The 17,381-nt window shown below is 37.6% G+C and overlaps 1 protein-coding gene across 21 annotated transcripts in view; it reads right to left on the reverse strand.

Moving 5' to 3' along the window:
• NEB (nebulin) overlaps positions 1 to 8,799 on the reverse strand; it is a 232,784-nt gene extending 223,985 nt beyond the window's left edge. For 20 of the 21 annotated variants that reach the window (XM_077153822.1, XM_077153820.1, XM_077153819.1 and 17 more), the window contains exons 1-6: positions 8,693 to 8,799; positions 7,995 to 8,079; positions 7,391 to 7,455; positions 4,159 to 4,200; positions 2,325 to 2,528; positions 401 to 508 (exon numbers count right to left, since the gene is read on the reverse strand). In XM_077153822.1, the coding sequence (XP_077009937.1) occupies positions 401 to 508; positions 2,325 to 2,528; positions 4,159 to 4,200; positions 7,391 to 7,426 (390 nt within the window). In that variant the 5' untranslated portion in view covers positions 7,427 to 7,455; positions 7,995 to 8,079; positions 8,693 to 8,799. The remainder of the gene's footprint in view (positions 1 to 400; positions 509 to 2,324; positions 2,529 to 4,158; positions 4,201 to 7,390; positions 7,456 to 7,994; positions 8,080 to 8,692) is intronic. The other variant, XM_077153803.1, reaches the window with a different exon arrangement.
• Between the last annotated feature and the right edge of the window lie 8,582 nt (positions 8,800 to 17,381).

A 17,381-nucleotide genomic window follows, 5' to 3' on the forward strand; every position in this document is an offset into this window, starting at 1 on the left:
GCGTATTAATGCAGTGATTCTATCCACAATACAGAAAGTAAAGTTTCTGCATGTTAGGTAGAAAAGAGCCCCTGCATTTACTGCTTGTCTATTTTCCTGGCCTAAATTTCAGCCTGCTGCTTCTTGGGCTCATAGTACTCCAGTGCCAAGGACCCAAGTAACTTGGAGCTTCCATCTCATAGTCACCCCTTAAGCTAAAAGACTATGTCAAGCTTTTTGAAGTCCCTTTGGGTTCATTCTTATAGTAATATAGAAAATTGGCCAAATCTTTCCCTAGATCTCTGTACTGGCTCGCATAATTTGACCCTTATTCTCTCTACACATATTTAGCATCTTCAATCCTTGGTGATGAGCATGTTCTTGAAATGTCTCTCTCCTTTATTTTAGCCATGCAACCTACCTCACTGAGTTGATCTTGTACTTTCTTGATTCTGCGAAGTTCTGGCGTATCGGTTGTGCTGGCATATGGCCGTCCTTTTGCTTTCTCGAAATTTTCCTTGTACTTATTCTGAAAAGAGTATCAGACATGCACTCAGAACATGACAAGCCACTAGCAGAAATTACAGATAGGTTATTCATCCTTATTTGATTAAAAAAAAAAATTCTTCCAAGTTGTAACAACCTCCAGTTGTAGCAGCTTTCTTTTTTGACCCCTACCCTGATTCTCAGCAAAAAACTAAAACAGATTTGTTAACTGTACTTCCTAAACATGGTTGGATCTTGCAGACATCAGGAATTTATTACAGATTATTGTCTTGCAAATGTCCTAAACTATCTCTCCATTATTTTTTTGCCTGACTGCACACATAAAAAGGCCTAAACTTTAATCATTTTAGAAAATGAGAATATAGAAATTGAGAACAGTCCGAGAAGATTTGATTGCTAAGACCAAGAAAAATATTCAATTCAGAGAACAGCTAGACACCAATGGATTGGATAGCTGAAACAGTAGCTTGAAGTCATGGAAAGGCTGAATTATGAAACATTTTGAAAAAGAATGCAACTTTATTAGTAAAATATACCATGAGTCTTTAATAATAATATACATAATTTATCATTATTAATGCTTCAATAGTACCCTTGAGTAGTCAACAATCTAAATTACACTACTGATTACTAATCACTTTTAAAGATATTATAGTCCTTTGCTAATATTCTGTTCAGAATATCAGAAATTCTAGGTTAATGGTATATAAATTAAAGATATTTTATGGCAATAAAATGAAAAAAAGTTTTTTCCATCTTTGGAGGCAAGGAAAAAATTCTCATCTGTTATTATTAACCTAAATCTTAGATCACTGAAGAATCAGCTAAAGCCTAAATTAGAAATTTTGCGAATCACTCTCAGGAGTTAACCTTCAGCCAAAAGTGACCATTTATTGGCCAACCACAAAAGGACATGTCTTTTTTTTTTTTTTTTGCATGGGCAGGTACCAAGAATAGAATCCAGGTTTCCGGCATGGCAGGAGAGAATTCTGCCACTGAGCCACCGTCGCACTGCCCAACAGGATACTTTTGGCATAAACATTAGTCCCCCAAAATCCAATGTTTTACCAGAGTTACACTTTATATTTTCACCGCTCCAGAGGGCAGGCAACCAGGCTACCTCATAGTCTTCAGCCCACTATGGACAGCCAACAAAATTGATCCCTGAAATGGGTTGGACTCTGCTGCCAGTCAGTGTAGCTTAGAGAACTGTCAGTGAGAACTTGAGGGCTGGAGACACTGGAGAGCGGCAATTCTCAACCTGGGCTGCATATTAGAATCACCTGGGAGCTTTGAAAACTCCTGGTGCACAGGCCCCAACCTCACACCTGCTAGCCTAGGGAACCCGGATTTTAAATCTCCCAGGATATCCCAGCGTGCAGGCACGATGAAAACACTACTGCTCTAGGACACAGTCAAATATTCTGTCCTCAATTTCAAATGAATTCTCAGTCTGACACTGCTGTTCTAAACCATACTATACACCTCTTAAAGACATTTTGTATTTCTAGTTAAGGCTCTTTGCTCAGACATGGTTCAAATATAAGTTATTTAACTTCTATCAATATCAGTAAATGCTTTATAATCTGCCTAATGCTTATTTTGCAGGAATCATTTCAATAAGAATGAGTTTCCTGCTGCTCTACTGATACAAATGAATGACGTGAAGGTAAAATCGAAGCATCACAAGAAAAAAGCTTATATTCCTGAAAAATAAGTTTTTGTTTCATACAAAAGATTGAGAAAAGAAAATCTAACCACATCCTAAATGGGGAAGGTTTAGATCAATGCTTTCTCAATAATAAAGCAAGGTTAGCAAGAAGTTGTTTGAAACTTACTGGACTAAAGAGATTCTGCATCTTCTGGCTGTGTGCAATGTACGGGGTCATGAACTTTGAAGAGTCCACTTTCTTCCGGATAACTTTCTTCCTCTCCGTGGGCTTCGCCGGAGCCGGCTGGGGCAGCGCGGGTTTGGAAGTTTCTGATTGCACATAGTCAGGGACTGTCCTTGATGTTGTGGTTTCATAGATTTCTGTTATTGTCTGAAAAGTTGATATGCAGTTCAACATTGTTATGAGTGTGATAACTGTGGCACCACTGCCTTTGTGTGCATAGTTCTGACTCCAACTTGCGTTTACACTCTTGAGGTTACTTCATAACCCCAACAGGCCAAAAGCGTGAAAGCACACACCAGGTCCATACCTGGCATGTTATATCAACGTACATCAGAAGCTGATTCATTCGTAACAGTGCCTTAAAATTGCATTTGTAGGAAGACACTCAAACACTCCAAGGCAGGATAAAAACTGGAAAGAAAATATTCTTAAATATTTAAAAATCTTTAAAAAATTGTCTGAGTAAAAGCCAGTTTAGGATCAGAGAACAAGGGGTTAAGGCCATGAAATAAAGCTCAAGTTCTTGATTTGGGTATTAACTTTTAAATGCGTCTAAGAAAAAGTCAGATTGCTTGTTCTACAGGCATTTAGGCATTCTAATGGTGTGAGACAAATAAAAATGAACTTTAAAAAATGAGTCACATCAATAAGTGATGACTATTCTCCTGGCTTAGTCATTTAATGTGAACTATGATGCCATTTACACTAATAAATGCTTAGGTGGACAGGAATGATGATGAAAATATAATGAAGCAATTATACATACAGTAGTTCTAGGTTGTAGGTGGGAAATTGCTATTTCTTACAACAGGCTATGGTGGAAGAAACTAGGCCCAACAGTTGGAACTAGTTCCAGGTTAAAACTCCTAGATGGAAGAAAGATAAGCATCCAAGTCTTAAATCCATCTTATGATATAATTTCCTTCATAGCTAATATCATCTGTACCAAAGGAAGAGTTCTAGCATCCAATTTGAAAAGAGAGACTTAAGTACAAAGGAAATTGTATACCTGTGGAAACTCAACTGAATGTTGCCAGATCATAGCTAAGAGGTTGCTTACTGTACTTTTTTATTGATGGATGGTTGGCCATGAGAAACTAAGCACTTAACAGCATCTACCCGTGTCAGTTTTCTTTTACTTACAGGCCCCCTGAGCCTGCTTCAGGGTTAACCATCCATATGACTCTTTGGCACGCTCAAGGGAAAGCAGCTTTATGCAGAAAATGAAGCAAAGCGTCATCAGGAGAGAGGTTTTCAGCTTGAAGGAAAGAGTTCTTTGACACGGGACACTGATGGAAATGGGTTTTGTGGAATTCCTAACATACTAATGCCAAGCAGCATTTCATTGCATCATCAGGGAGAGCTCCCTGAGAGCACCATCCCATGGTATAGATGGTGTGGACATATTGCAAGTCTGCACAACAAAATAGCTGCCGGCCCCTATGCACATCACACGTCCGAGGCCATCCTTCTTGTGGCCAGACAGTGATAGAAGCCACTGATATTGCTCTAGTCAAAATAACCCACACCAAAAACCACCATGAGAGCAATGGCAGAAGCCATCTCCCACCATCCTGGATACATCAAACAGCAAAAAAAAGAAACTGAACAGGTAATGTTCCTCTACCACCAACTGCTGGGTACATGCAGGTAAGTGCTTCCCACTCAGGTACCCCCTTTTGCTGGCCTCGTGGCCTTGGACGTGTGAGATAGGAGGGAGCTCTTTGTGAATCATGAGCATGCAATGCAGTTAGCATGGGTGTGGGCTTGGCCTTACCTGGCCCGGCACGTCTTCATAGACTGTCTCTTCTGTGTAGTACTATGAATAGAACACAAAGCATTGTCATGAGAACCAGAGCAGAAGTCACCTTGCCTCTGCCTCAGCTTAACCAGTGCGTTTGTTTGGAATATCTTTGGGAAGGAGGCAGCTGAGGGAGACTGCTCCTATTTTGGAATCCATTTTAACCTCATGTAACGTCTGGAAAGGCAAAGTGAATATCATCCAGTGGGACAAGGAGATTTTGAGTGTTGAGAAAGGTGCCTACAGCTGGTTATTAATCAGGGGAAGGCTATGAATCTGGGACCAGTAACATTTTTTTCTTATGGTACCCGAGAGAGAATTTGCCATGTGTGTTGAACAGAGGGGGACTCACTGCTTAATAACTAGCAATAACACAGAAAGAAACGCTACTGTGACTACTTTTTAAAATGAATCTTTCATAGAAATAATAAAGATCCAAAAAGCACACATGCATCTCAGTTATTCCTAAGTCCCTCTAATTACTAAGTAATAAGAATTTCTTTTGGAGTTTGAGACAGACCCTTCTAGCAGCATGAAGGTCCTAAATAGCATTCAAAAAGGAAAACCGTCACATGCCAAGGGGAGAAGGAAACTATGAGAAGATTCCTCATCGCAAAATGTGGGAAGGTTAGGTTTTAACTTGTCACTGATGGCTTGGAGATGCCCTGTGGCCTGGGTCTGAAACTAGCCTGCTTTTGTTCTACTTCTGACATCACCAGCAATAAATAGATGCTGATAGGAACTGGCTGACATTTTGTTTCAGAGGTGTAAGGAGAGCGGAATCCTACCTCCAGCCGTGATAGAAGGAAAGGCTTGTTTAGGCCAAGGCACACAGGGAAAGAACTTTAAGATAGGGATAAAAAAGTGAAACACTTGACTCATTTTCTCAGTCAACAAAAACATATGCTTCATTTTTCTTAACTCTATCACTGAAATACATACATGGGGGAAGGGGAAAACCACTGAGACCCCAAGTATCCTTCCATGGCCTCCTTTCCTGACCCTTGGTTCACTTAATTCTCACTTAATTATTCAAAAATCATCAATAAGCCACCTGCTCTATTTTACCTGCTGTGAAATTGGTATAAACTTGCCGAATATCACTCACTCTCAATCTCTTTGCTCCTGTACTGTTGCTTTTTTCATTTGAAATCTAATCTGTATGTCCCTTCACATGGTGACAGAAATCTCAAGGATTATAGGACAGGCTCTTTACAAGCTTGGGCCTGTCACATATCGGAGATACTATTTGGAAACTTTAGGAAATACTGTTTGATGCTGATGTACCATGGGGCCATTTGCCTAGCTACGCAAATCATGAGAGGCTTGAGAAGAATATGAAACAGAAATAAATGATTCACAACTATTTGGGATTTTCTTAGCATCCAAGTAAAAACAGCTCTTTGGTAGCCATACTATCTGACCTTTGCTGAGCTCTCACTGTTGGTAAATGCATCTTAGAAATAGGCTTATAAAAAAGGCAACCTTATCCAAGTGGTTGGCATTAACTTCCATGCCAAATCTCACATTTTTTTTAACAGCTCATGCTGCTAATTAGGTAGAACATCTTTGTACAATTTTATTTCAGACGATGAAGATCCCTAGGAGATGTATGTTTAAAGCTAGTTCCTGTTTGCTTTTAAACTGTTCTCAGACCATTTACTTGAATCCTCCACCATCCCATTGTCATGGACTCTTTTTCAAGGTCAAAGAGACCTTGCTCAACACCCTCTGGCAGGCGGTCCATCAGTTAGCACCTGCTGGTCTGGCCCAGCACAGTAATGGGAACATTAGGGCAAAATGAGAACCTAAAAATAGCACTCTCCATTTTTACGACATCTACTTAAATTAATCAAATCTATCACTAAGCACAATTTTCAGTGACAGATGAACGCAATTATTCGAAGAAGAAAAAAAAATATTTAAGTTGGAGGCTAAAACCATTCTTGGTATTTCCCTCCTAGTGCAAACAATTTGATTTACAGTTGTTTTAGTGTTTGATAATGATTGTTCTCACCCTTAAGGACATAAGTAAAATGTACACTAGTGATAATGCTGAGCATTGAAAACATGACTGTTTGCATTCAAACCAGAAATTTTTGAACGACTTATTATATAAGTTGAATTGTTTGGGCGAGGATCTTTGAATAATAGAACTTTTTTCTTATAAAATAAAAAACAATTTTTCTTGATCTAAGTATAGATTTTTCACTAACATAATTTTCGAAAGATAAGTCTTGGCACTTTCATCTGGAATTTGCTACTGGGAAGCTCTTACAATTTCAGTCTTATGAAAATCATACATTTTCAATCAGGCACTTGGAGATTCCATATATTTAGGTCATCATCATTAATTGGTCATTATTAAGCACTTTCCAATTCAGGGCAATGTACTTATGTGAATTATAGTCCCAAGTCTTTAGCTTTTATTTCTAGAATGTGAAGTTAAAGGCAAGAGCTGGCAAAAACAAAACAAAAAACCTATAGCACTATTAGAACATTATAGAAAATCAATATAAAATAAACAAATTTTAAAACATATCAGGTGTCCACCAATAACCTGGAGGAAATTTTTCAAGATGCCCACCATGACCTTTGTTCTCGTTCAAAATTCAAAAGCAAAGAGTAGTCTTGGTCCTTGAGTAAACATAACGGAATTGGTAGGAAATTGTGATTCCAACTGTCAATCATGAGGATATCTAGTTTATACATGTATATGTGTACATATATATATTGTATATATGTTTATTTTGAGTATTTAATCCATCTTGCCCTGTAGATAATCAACTGGTTGAGGCAAAAAGAAAGAATTAGCTCTTTTTCCTCTACTTCCATGCAAACTCATTTTAAGAAATAGAGTTGTCACCACAACCTGCTCTGTATCTCCTCTTTCCTTTGGTCCCTAGGGCTGGAAGGAGGAGAAGGGGGTATTTTAAAAGATAAATTAAAATCTACCTTTACCCCACATGTTGTTTTTTGAAAATTTAAAGAAAAACAGAAGTGGAAAATAGTGATAGCTCCTTTCAGTTCTAATTCCCACATAATTATAGTGAAACTGAACATAAAATATTCTTTCTTATGCTCTAATGGTGATTCTTTGTGAATTTATAATAGACAATGTTTTTTTCGAATGAGTAATTCACCTACACAGCTTTGAATGTCACTACATGAAATATGCTGCTGTCAGAGTCAGAATTTTTCATCTTACCTCCACCACCTCCTCATATTCTTCGTCATCTGCCATCTTCCCAGAGTAGTAGTGGCACCTACAAACTTTTCATATCCCAAACCAATAAAAATACATGAGAATCTATTTCCAGGGCTGAAACGGTCTTATAACATTCAAATATATATATTTTGTTAAAATAATCTATTCTACATATTCATGTATTTTTGCAGGCCAAGTAGACAAAACATTGAGAATACTGCCTTAGAAAACTGAAGCTTCAAATTTCTTCTGATTCCCTCAATAACGTGTTGGTATTGCTACCTCTGGCTACATGATCAATTTAGTTAAAGTTGTAAAAAAGAAGTTAAAGTAAAGCAGGAGAGAGGATTTGGATTCAGAGGAATAAAGTCTTTATATTTCCAAATACTTGGAGAAAGACATTTTCAAGCATAAATTTTTGGGAAAGAATGGGCAGCTTGATTTTTGGAAGAAAGTGGAATTTTTCCTTATAGCACCAAAACTCTGAGTGGGCTGAGTTAAACCTCCTTACTCTTCTAATACATTCTATGCAGTATATCCTCTGCCATAAATTAGAACATGTAAAAATAAATCTGTGAAACAAATATAAAACAAATATAAAAACCTCAAGGCAATGGACTGATTTTCTTCCTGATTACCATTGGCTTGTATGGATTTTTCTCTTTTGTTTCTGTAGCCCTTGTTCAAACCTGAAAAATATCAAAATTTCAAAGTATTGGTTTAAGGACTTATAAGACTGTGGGTCTTTTGGCCCAAAGTTCTAATTCAGAAACTAATGTAAGGATCTCCCAAGGCCTTCTTAGTTTGACACCAGAGATCGGGACCCTTTTCACACAAGTAGATGATGACTTAGAGCAGCTGTCCCTTCGCCCAGAGATATTTGTCATGTAAGCCAATACCCCGCCATGGCTGGTTTTGTTAAGCTAGTGAAACTGCTGCTCCTTCTGAGGCAAATGAAGCCCAGTAGAACAGGATAAATATAGGAACATAGATCCTTTTACATTCTCATATATTTAGAAATATCCAAAGGCAAAAAAATGAAAAAACTAATTGTGTTAAAGAGGAGATCCAACTCAGCTAAGCAACAAATCGGTTAGTATAGGACTTGTCTTTAGCCACACACTCCACACATCAGATGTTAGCAGGGTCTTAGTAGGACAATGAGGTTACATACTTTCCAGGTCATGTTTCCATCACTTATTTCCCCAGTTATGGCCCCAAAACTTTGAAAAATACTTTCAGGTGGGTTGCGTAACCTCTCCTGAGAGAATAGTATTTTAAAAAACCATAAACTGGCCTTACCTTCAAACTATCAATTAAATCTCCTCAGCAGCAAAGCCTCTCCCAACTCTTCCCTCCTGAGAACCCCAGCAAAAGCCAGCGTGGTGCTTGGGCTCTGAATTATCATGTGGCAAGAGTAGCCAATCAGAGCTTGAGTTGCTCAAATTTCAGAAGCTAAATATACTGAGTGATCTTCTAAAAACCACCTGTTCACCAATTCCACTAAAGGATAAAGGGGAACAAATTGCTTGCTTAGAACTATTCAAATGTAATGGAATTTTACCTAACTTCCAGCATATGGTGTTCAAATTTAGGTACAATTTCTCCTTTACTGCAGCCCTGCTGAAAAGCATCATCAAGCAAAATAATTTAGGGCGGGAAAAAAGCATGACTCTGAGTAGCTTTGACCCTTCTGTAACTGCTTTCTTCACGGCACTTGTCCAATCTGCACAAGAGTGCTACATCTAGTTCACTCATGTAGCTCGCCAAGCGAGCTACAGGTAAGTTACTAATGTAATAGGAAAAATAGAGGGATATGATCCAGGGGATATCGACTTAGCAAAAGCAATTTTAAACATACTGAAATGATGTTTTGGTGAAAATATTTGATGGTGACACTAATAAGATAGTCACAGGGTGTAATTAGCAGACTAAGACTCACCACTTTTCAGTTTCTATACCAATAGCGTATGTCAAAATCATATTCATTATTCTCTCCCCAGAGGTAAGACTGCTGCTAGGACTGCAGAGGCTCCCTCACACTCAACTGGGGAACTCATTTTCCATTAACTCAGATGAGTGACTCATAGAAGCAAGTGAATACAGGCACAAAACGATTCAATTTCCAAACTGTGAGAGCAAATAAAATGGAAACCAGTAAATTAACAGGAGAAAATCATGCTCTATTAGGCAAGTGGAAGACATTCGCTTTGTAAAAAAAAAATCTAAAAGTTTTCCAACTGAAGACCATTTTCACTGAGTCACTCCCTCCCCATCCCCTCAGGGATGCTTCTGGACAGAGGTGAAAACCCTTTGAGTTACTTATATGTTTTATCTTCATATGCATTTGAGACCACACATACTGTAATAGGTCTTCCTCATTTAAATATTAGGAAGTAATCTCACACTTCAAATGTGTGTTCCTCTCATGATTCCATGATTTATAAGGCAGTAAATAAAATTTAACATCATTTTATCATCATAACTAATTATACCTGATCATTTTGTATGTTCTTACTGGTCTTATGACCCAGAGGTATTTGTGCAAAATGAGAACATTCCCTTGGTAGCTGAAAAGTAGAATTTACTTACTTGCATATTTTAAAAGTTATTGTTAAACTAGAAAGTAATATATGTTCAGTTTTCAAACACATATAACTACAAAATTGTATGAAATTTAAAAGCAGCATCCATTATCTTAGTTAACTAATTTTGTTTCACTTATTTTCAATATAGATGTTGATGAAAATTTATATATTTAACAATACATTATGAGCATCTTTTATGACAGTTCACACATTCACTTTCACCTCCAACGCTAATTTCTATAAGCAATTCTATCAAGTGGATAAAGTACAAATGATTTAGCCATTATTTTGCTAGTACATATCTAGTTCCAAGTTTTTTTTTTTTTTTTTTGCTATTAAAAAGCAAAACAACATACACAAAAGCACAGTAAACATCTCTGTGCATTATTTATGTCGGGTAAATTTCTAAGAGAATTACTTAGGCGGAGGATATGAACATTTACCAAACTGATAGGTGTTGTCAAATAGCCCTCCAAAATATTTGTACAAATTTACATTCAGTACTCTCTTCACTGTGGCAATTTCTCAGACTTTCCTGTTTTTGATGATCTTGAGGATTTTTAGGAATATCGATCAAGTGTTTTATAGGAAACCTCGCTATTGGAATTTGTCTGATGCTTTTCTCATGCTTAGACTGGGGTCGTGGATTTTGGGAGGAAGACCATAAAGTAAAGTGCCGTTTTCATCACTTTGTATCAAGCTCATATATTATCACATGCTCAATGGCTGTTGATGTTGCTTGATCTGAGTTATGACTTGGCTGAGGTAGGGTTTCTAAGGCTTCCCGCTATGATGAAATCCCCCCACTCCCATGCTGTACACTTTGGAAGGACATAACTGTGTGCAGCTCACCCCTAAGGAGAAGGGAGTTATGCTCCCCACTCCGTGAGGGCTGAGTATCTACATAAATTGTTTGAAATTCTTCTGCTCAGGAGTTTTGCCTCTTTACCCACATTTATTATTTATTCAATCATTTGTTTATATTAATATCAATACATGAGTATTCACTTAATACTTCCAGGTACAATCCAATACGACTTTATTCTGTTGCTCAGATTGTTCAGCTTTGACCACTGAGAGCTCTTTCATTAGCACCAATGCTTTTTTGACATACCCCTACTGCTCTAGCTTGCAAGGCTGCCTGAATGTGATATTCTAGAAACAGAATGCGATATTCCAGAAACAGAATGCGATATACCAGAAACAGAATGGCTTTGAAAAAAGGGAATTTATTAAGTTGCAAGTTAACAGTTCTAAGGCCATGTAAATGTTCAAATTAAGGCAAGGCTATGAAAATGTCCAATTTAAGCCACCAAGAAGAGGTTACCTTCATTCAACAAAAGCTGATGAAGTCCAGGGTTTTTCTCTCAACTGGAGAGGCACATGGCAAACATGGCTATGTCTGCTAGCTTTCTCTCCAGACTTGTTTCAGGAAGCTCCCCGGGAGCTTCTTCCTTCTTCATCTCCAAAGGTCTCTGGCTGTGTGGGTTCTAAATCTATTTCCAAAATGACTCCCTCTTAAAGGGCTCTAGTAAACAGCCCCACCTTAAATGGGTAGACACATATCTCCATGGAAACTATCTAAGCAAAAGTTACTACCCACAATTGAGTGGGTCACATCTCCATGGAAATCAAAAAAGCTCCCACCCAGCAATATTGAATGAGGATTAAAGGACATGGCTCTTCTGGGGTATACCACAAATTCAAATGGCACACCTATCTATTTGTGTGTGTTAGGTTTTTTAGCACTTCCTTATTTTCTGACAATCTAAGATGCTCCAGACATAAAATTTAAATATCAATTATACATGTAAATTCCAATTTAGATAAGAAAATAATACATGCTCATTGTCAAAATTTCAAGCAATAAAGATTTGTGCAAAATGTAAAAAGATTCCCATTAACTGAACTAATATTTATTCAGTCTATGCAATGCACCAAGCACTGTTCTAGGTGCTTCCCTCAGGCAGCAGGCACCCCTGGTTGTCCAAGTAATATGTATGTTCGCCACCTTATTTATTAGCTGAACTATAATTTAGTGTGGAACAGAAATATGTTTAGTTAAAAATACGCTCCTCCTCAGTTTCCCTAAGTGTTAGGAATAATCTGTGACAGTGTCGCCAATGAGATCTAAACGTATCTAAGGTATAGGGCTTCTGGGAAAGCTATTATTTTCCTAGGGAACTGGGTCAGACTCAGGTATAATGTGTTTTCATCCTTTGCCAGCCTCCCCTCTCCCATACCTGGAACATACGTACAATACCTTGGCACATAGCAGCCATCCTGAAACTATGAAGATAAAAATCCTACGCTAAGAATGATAAGGCAAGAAAGAGCCTTGGGCTTTAATGAGTTCCTTAATTTTTATATTTTATAAATATTTTATGATTTTATTATACAAATAATTATATTATTTTAATTTTTCTTGCATATTATTCAAATTTCTATTTTGTATAATTTGAATTTTAAATGCCACCTTTAATACATACTGAATGAACACATGTCTGTTTCTAGCATCTCGGTTTTTGTTTTGAGTTCAACTGATTGTCTTTTTTAATTTATTTGATTTTATTCTTATTATAAAATGTAATATACAGGGTGGTGCAATGGTGGCTCAGTGGCAGAATTCTCGCCTGCCATGCCAGACACCTGGGTTCATTTCTGGGTGCCTGCCCATGTAAAAAAAAAAAAAAAAAGCAAAAAACTAATATTCAGAAAAATACTTAAAATTTACATGTACATTTTCGCAAATTGTGGTAAAGTGAGCATCCATGTAACTATACTATACAGAAAAAACTGTAAATTCTGACCTTGAGATGAATAATTTCCTTCCTTTTATTTTTATTTTTATTACCCATATATGGATTCCTAAACAATATAGCCTAGTTTTGTGTTTTAAATTTTATATAATGGAATCATACTGTGTGCAATTTTTGCGACCTACTTTTCTCACTTTAATGCTTATTTATGTTTGCTGTTGTATAATATTCCGTTGTATGACTAAACTTCTATTTATTCTCCTGTTGGTGGGCAGTTGAGTATTTCCAGTTTTTTAAATTAAGGACAAAGATGAAACAAACATGCTTGCACATGTATAATGGTAGTTATAGATAATTAAATTACCAGAGTAGGTAACAAGTAGTGGAATCACAGGTCGTGTGGCATGCTTATCTTCAATTTTATTGACTAATGTCACCTGTTTTCCAAAGTGTTGGTACCAATTTACATTCTCATCAGTTGTATGTGCTCTTCATCCTCAGCAATACTGAAGATTAAACTTTCTTTAACATTTGCCTAACTGTTGGGTGTTTTAGTTTGCTAGCTTGTGAAGGACTATTTCTCTTTCTCTTGACTAAGCTATAGGACTTATTCCTTGCAGGTCCCCCCTGCTCCCTTCCCACTCCAGACAGCCTTGAAATTATGCTAGCAGCTGTGGGACTGCAGAGAAAAACAACTCAGACTGCAAGGGGAAAAAAGGAAAAAAAGACAACTTCAGACCCTAACACTTCTAAACAACAGTCTCCCCCCACCCTCACCCCTGCCCCAACCTCCTCCTCCCCCTTCCCCTTCCCCTTCCCTTTCACACCAGTTCTTATGCTGCCTTGAGAGACTCCTAACTCAGCAGTTCTTCATCTCTCTCCTCCTCTTTCTCAGCACTCACAGACTCCAGACACTCTGATTGCTGCAAAGGAAAACACCTCAAACCAGGTGGTCCTAACTGCACCTCAGTAAATCACTTGCCCATCCAAGTGATCAGCCCCCCTTGTTATCTTCCAGTGCTTTTCCTCCAACCCTCTCGCAGCCCTTACAATGCTTATTGCCCTTTGTTTCAATGCAGTTGAGTTCTACTCTCTCTTCCATGCTACAACAGTCCCTGAACGAAGACATCCTTGCCTATTTAACATTATTGGTGCAGTCTTTTTCTTTGACTGCTGCCATGGCAAATACCATACAATGGATTGGCTTAAGCAATAGGAATTTATAGTCTCACCATTTTGTAGGCTAGAAGGCTTGCTTCCTCCCTAGGCGGGCAGCATTCCAAGCTGGCTGCGACAACCCTTGCGGTTCCTTGGCTTGTATGTCCTGCTTCACATGGCGATGGCCTCTCCTTTCTCTTCTGGGTTCCTGCTGACTTCTGCTCCTCTCTGATCATCTCCGACTCGGGTCCCTTTCTTTTGATAAGGCCTCAGGCATCTGAATTAAGTCTCAATCTCTTTCAGCTGTGTGTGCCATGCCTCCACTAAAACTAACATCTTCAAGAGATCTGATTTACAATGGAGTCACACCCACAGGTGTGCAAATTAAGATTAAAAGCACGCCTAAACTCGGTCACAGAACGCAATCCACCACAGGTGCATGCCAGTGTAATCTTGTGGGTTAATTTGCATTTCCATGACTACCTGTGAGACTGAACTCCTTTTCATATGCTTACTATGAGTGTTGTAGGATGTTTTTTTAATTATTGTTTTGTTTTGTTCTGTTTTGTTTGAGAATAACAGAACAAAACAAAACACAAACAATAATTTTTTTTCAAAATCCCCAAACACTCACAGGAAACATGAAAAGAAGTGCAGCCTTCATCTGTCTTTCCCTTCGGGACTAGGGTTTTCAATAAAAAATCCTTTCTACCCTAAAGTCATGAAGATATGATCCTATACACGCTCCTAAAAACTCTGGAATTTCACCATTCACATTCAAGTCTTTAATCTACCTGGAAATTATTTTTTGCATATGGTGTGGAGGAATCTAATTTTATATTTTGCATAGTGATAGCCAATTGACTCAGCACCTTTCATTGAAAATTCCATTGTTTCCCCACTGGATGAAATTTCTCCTCTATCTACATAAGCATGACTTTTTCTTTATTTTCTTGCTCCTACTCAGCACCTCACTAAAGCACCTCAGTTTTAGTTACTGTAGCTGTATGATTTGTCTTCATGTCTCCCACTGTGAAGTCCTGCTACCTTGTTCTATCTTTAAGAGAGTCTTGGCTATACCTTTCTTGTATATATACCAATTCACTTTTAAAAGCAGCCTATCAATTTCCCTAAAAAGTGTGGCCTGTTTTGTTCAATTAATCTGTTTGACTGTTTCTGAGTCAATACCACACTGTTTTAGTTACTGAGATATTTTTAAACATTTATTTTTATTGTGAATGAGATTTTGTGTAAAATTTCTAGTGGATGTTATTACTAGAAAAAAAAACCACTTCCTGTTTTTATTGCCATTACTGAGTTCTCATTTATTAATACTACTATAAATTTTCTTTAAAATTCATTGATATTTTTAAAAAGGTAGGGATAAATGTGTGTTCAGTTAGCCATCTTGACTCCAAAGCTTGGGATGGCATTTTATATAAACTTTGAATAGCATTTTGAGACCTGTAAATGATGAAGGGAAGAACATTCCAGCATTAGTGGATAGTACAAGCAAAAGCACAGAAGTGGGAAAGTGTGGGGCATGTTTGGGTCTTAGGGCAAGCATAAGGTAAATGTAGAGAAGTAATGTCCCAGGGATGAGTCTGGCCCTGGCACCATGGGATCAACAATTCCATCCTGACCAAAAGTGGGGAAAGAAGTGTAGCAAATAAGATGTCAGTAGCTGAGAGAGTTCATATAGAGTTGAGAGGCTACTCTGGAGGTCATTCTTATGCAAGCTTCAGCTAGGCATTGCAATCTATCATAAATTGCCAAACCCCAACCTGTACTATTCCTGCCAATCCTAGAGAAGTAAATTGAAGGCAATACAGTAGAACTATGCTATGGAGGACCTGAATCCCCAGCTAAGCACTTGGAAATGGCATGTTCTGATAGTGTTATATTACTATTCTCTTCTATCTAGTATAGGACATTTAAACATCATTCAGACATTAGCAAAGTAGAAAATACATCAAACACACATTATTCAGTATACAATGAAATATACTCAATTATGAAACATGCAGATTCAATAATAACAGGAATATACATAAATACAGAAACTTATATTAACATTGCAAAGAGTTTTCTCTAATTGTTAAAACTCCCAAGTTTTATCAAAATCCATGTTGAACACAGTAAGTTTCACCAATAATGTCCACTCATCCTTCTAAATACTCCTACCTTCTCCTACTGATGGTCCTTAAAACCAGAACACATGAAAAAGACATAAACATGCAAGAGAAAGGAAACATTAGAAAATGTTAAATCCCCTGTGGCCGGTTTCCAGCTTCCTTTTTTCCCCACCTCTGATTTATTATAGGATATGAACAGGGGTTTATCTTCTGAATTCTTTCCTTACGTCTTTATGTTTGGAGAGTCCTGACTCTGAAGCAGCATGTCTCTTGATTTCTGATTTAAAGTAAGAATGGCCAAAAGTTTCGGTGCTTTGCTTCTACTCCCCCCTCTAAACAGCTAAGCCCAAAATTGTTCCTTCTACCTACTATTCATAGTTATTCAATTGTTATGGAATAAATTAATATAATTTATCACTACTCCCTTTTCTAACTACACTTTGCAAAAAAATTCAAGTCTTAAATTTCTGACTTCTCAGGAGTTTACGATATGAACTATAAGATAAAACACCGAAGGTGGTTTTCTTGTGTGGCTTGTGGGCCACCTCCATAGGCAGTACTTCCAATTCCAATCCTCCTACATGTATCATATGTGTGTTTTCCCAGGAATATGACTTCCCCAATACTAGTTTCAATATATAAATCCTTACATTGTTGTTAAATAGAAGCCCTAGTGTTTGAAAATCATTCATTAGCTGCATCTATTTATATATGTAAATGTAAATATGAACATAGAGGTACACATAGAATGAACAACAACATAAAAGGTGTCTCTAGCTTAGATGACAATCTTTTTAATTGAATATACATTCCTATGTTCATCAGTCTTCAGATGAGTTGGTCAGAACCCTTCTGTTTAGCAAGAGAAGGCTGGGTAGAGGAGGCAGCATTTTATGAGGTCCTCTATATGCTAATTCACACACCCCCAGCCATCCTTTTACAATGATGTATTAAATAGTCCTTTTGTTCTTTTTTTTTTTTTTAGTTTATTAAATAGTTCTTAATGTTCTGAGTGAAGTAATGAGCAGCCTAGAAATGCCTAACTCTAACAGAGCTTGAGCCAACATCTAATTCATCTTTCTGTCAACTTCACTGAAACTGTTTGGGGTCATAACAGGTTGTTTTCCAGGAGGAAAGTGAAGAGGGGAGAGTTCTCAGCAATAACTTTTCATGATTAGTCACACAGCATCTGAAATTGGAAGTTTGGCAATATGGCAAATATGGGCAGGTAAACAGTGAATGGCAATTGTCACAATGATCCTGGGAAAATCCCTGGAGAGCAGGCCTAGTCCTAAAATCCAGTTCATCATAGACTGGACAGTACAGCTGGCCTATAGGTACTTGGCAGGTC

The sequence above is a fragment of the Tamandua tetradactyla genome, chromosome 3 (assembly GCF_023851605.1).
Source record: "Tamandua tetradactyla isolate mTamTet1 chromosome 3, mTamTet1.pri, whole genome shotgun sequence".
In the NCBI taxonomy this organism is placed as follows: Eukaryota; Metazoa; Chordata; class Mammalia; order Pilosa; family Myrmecophagidae; genus Tamandua; species Tamandua tetradactyla.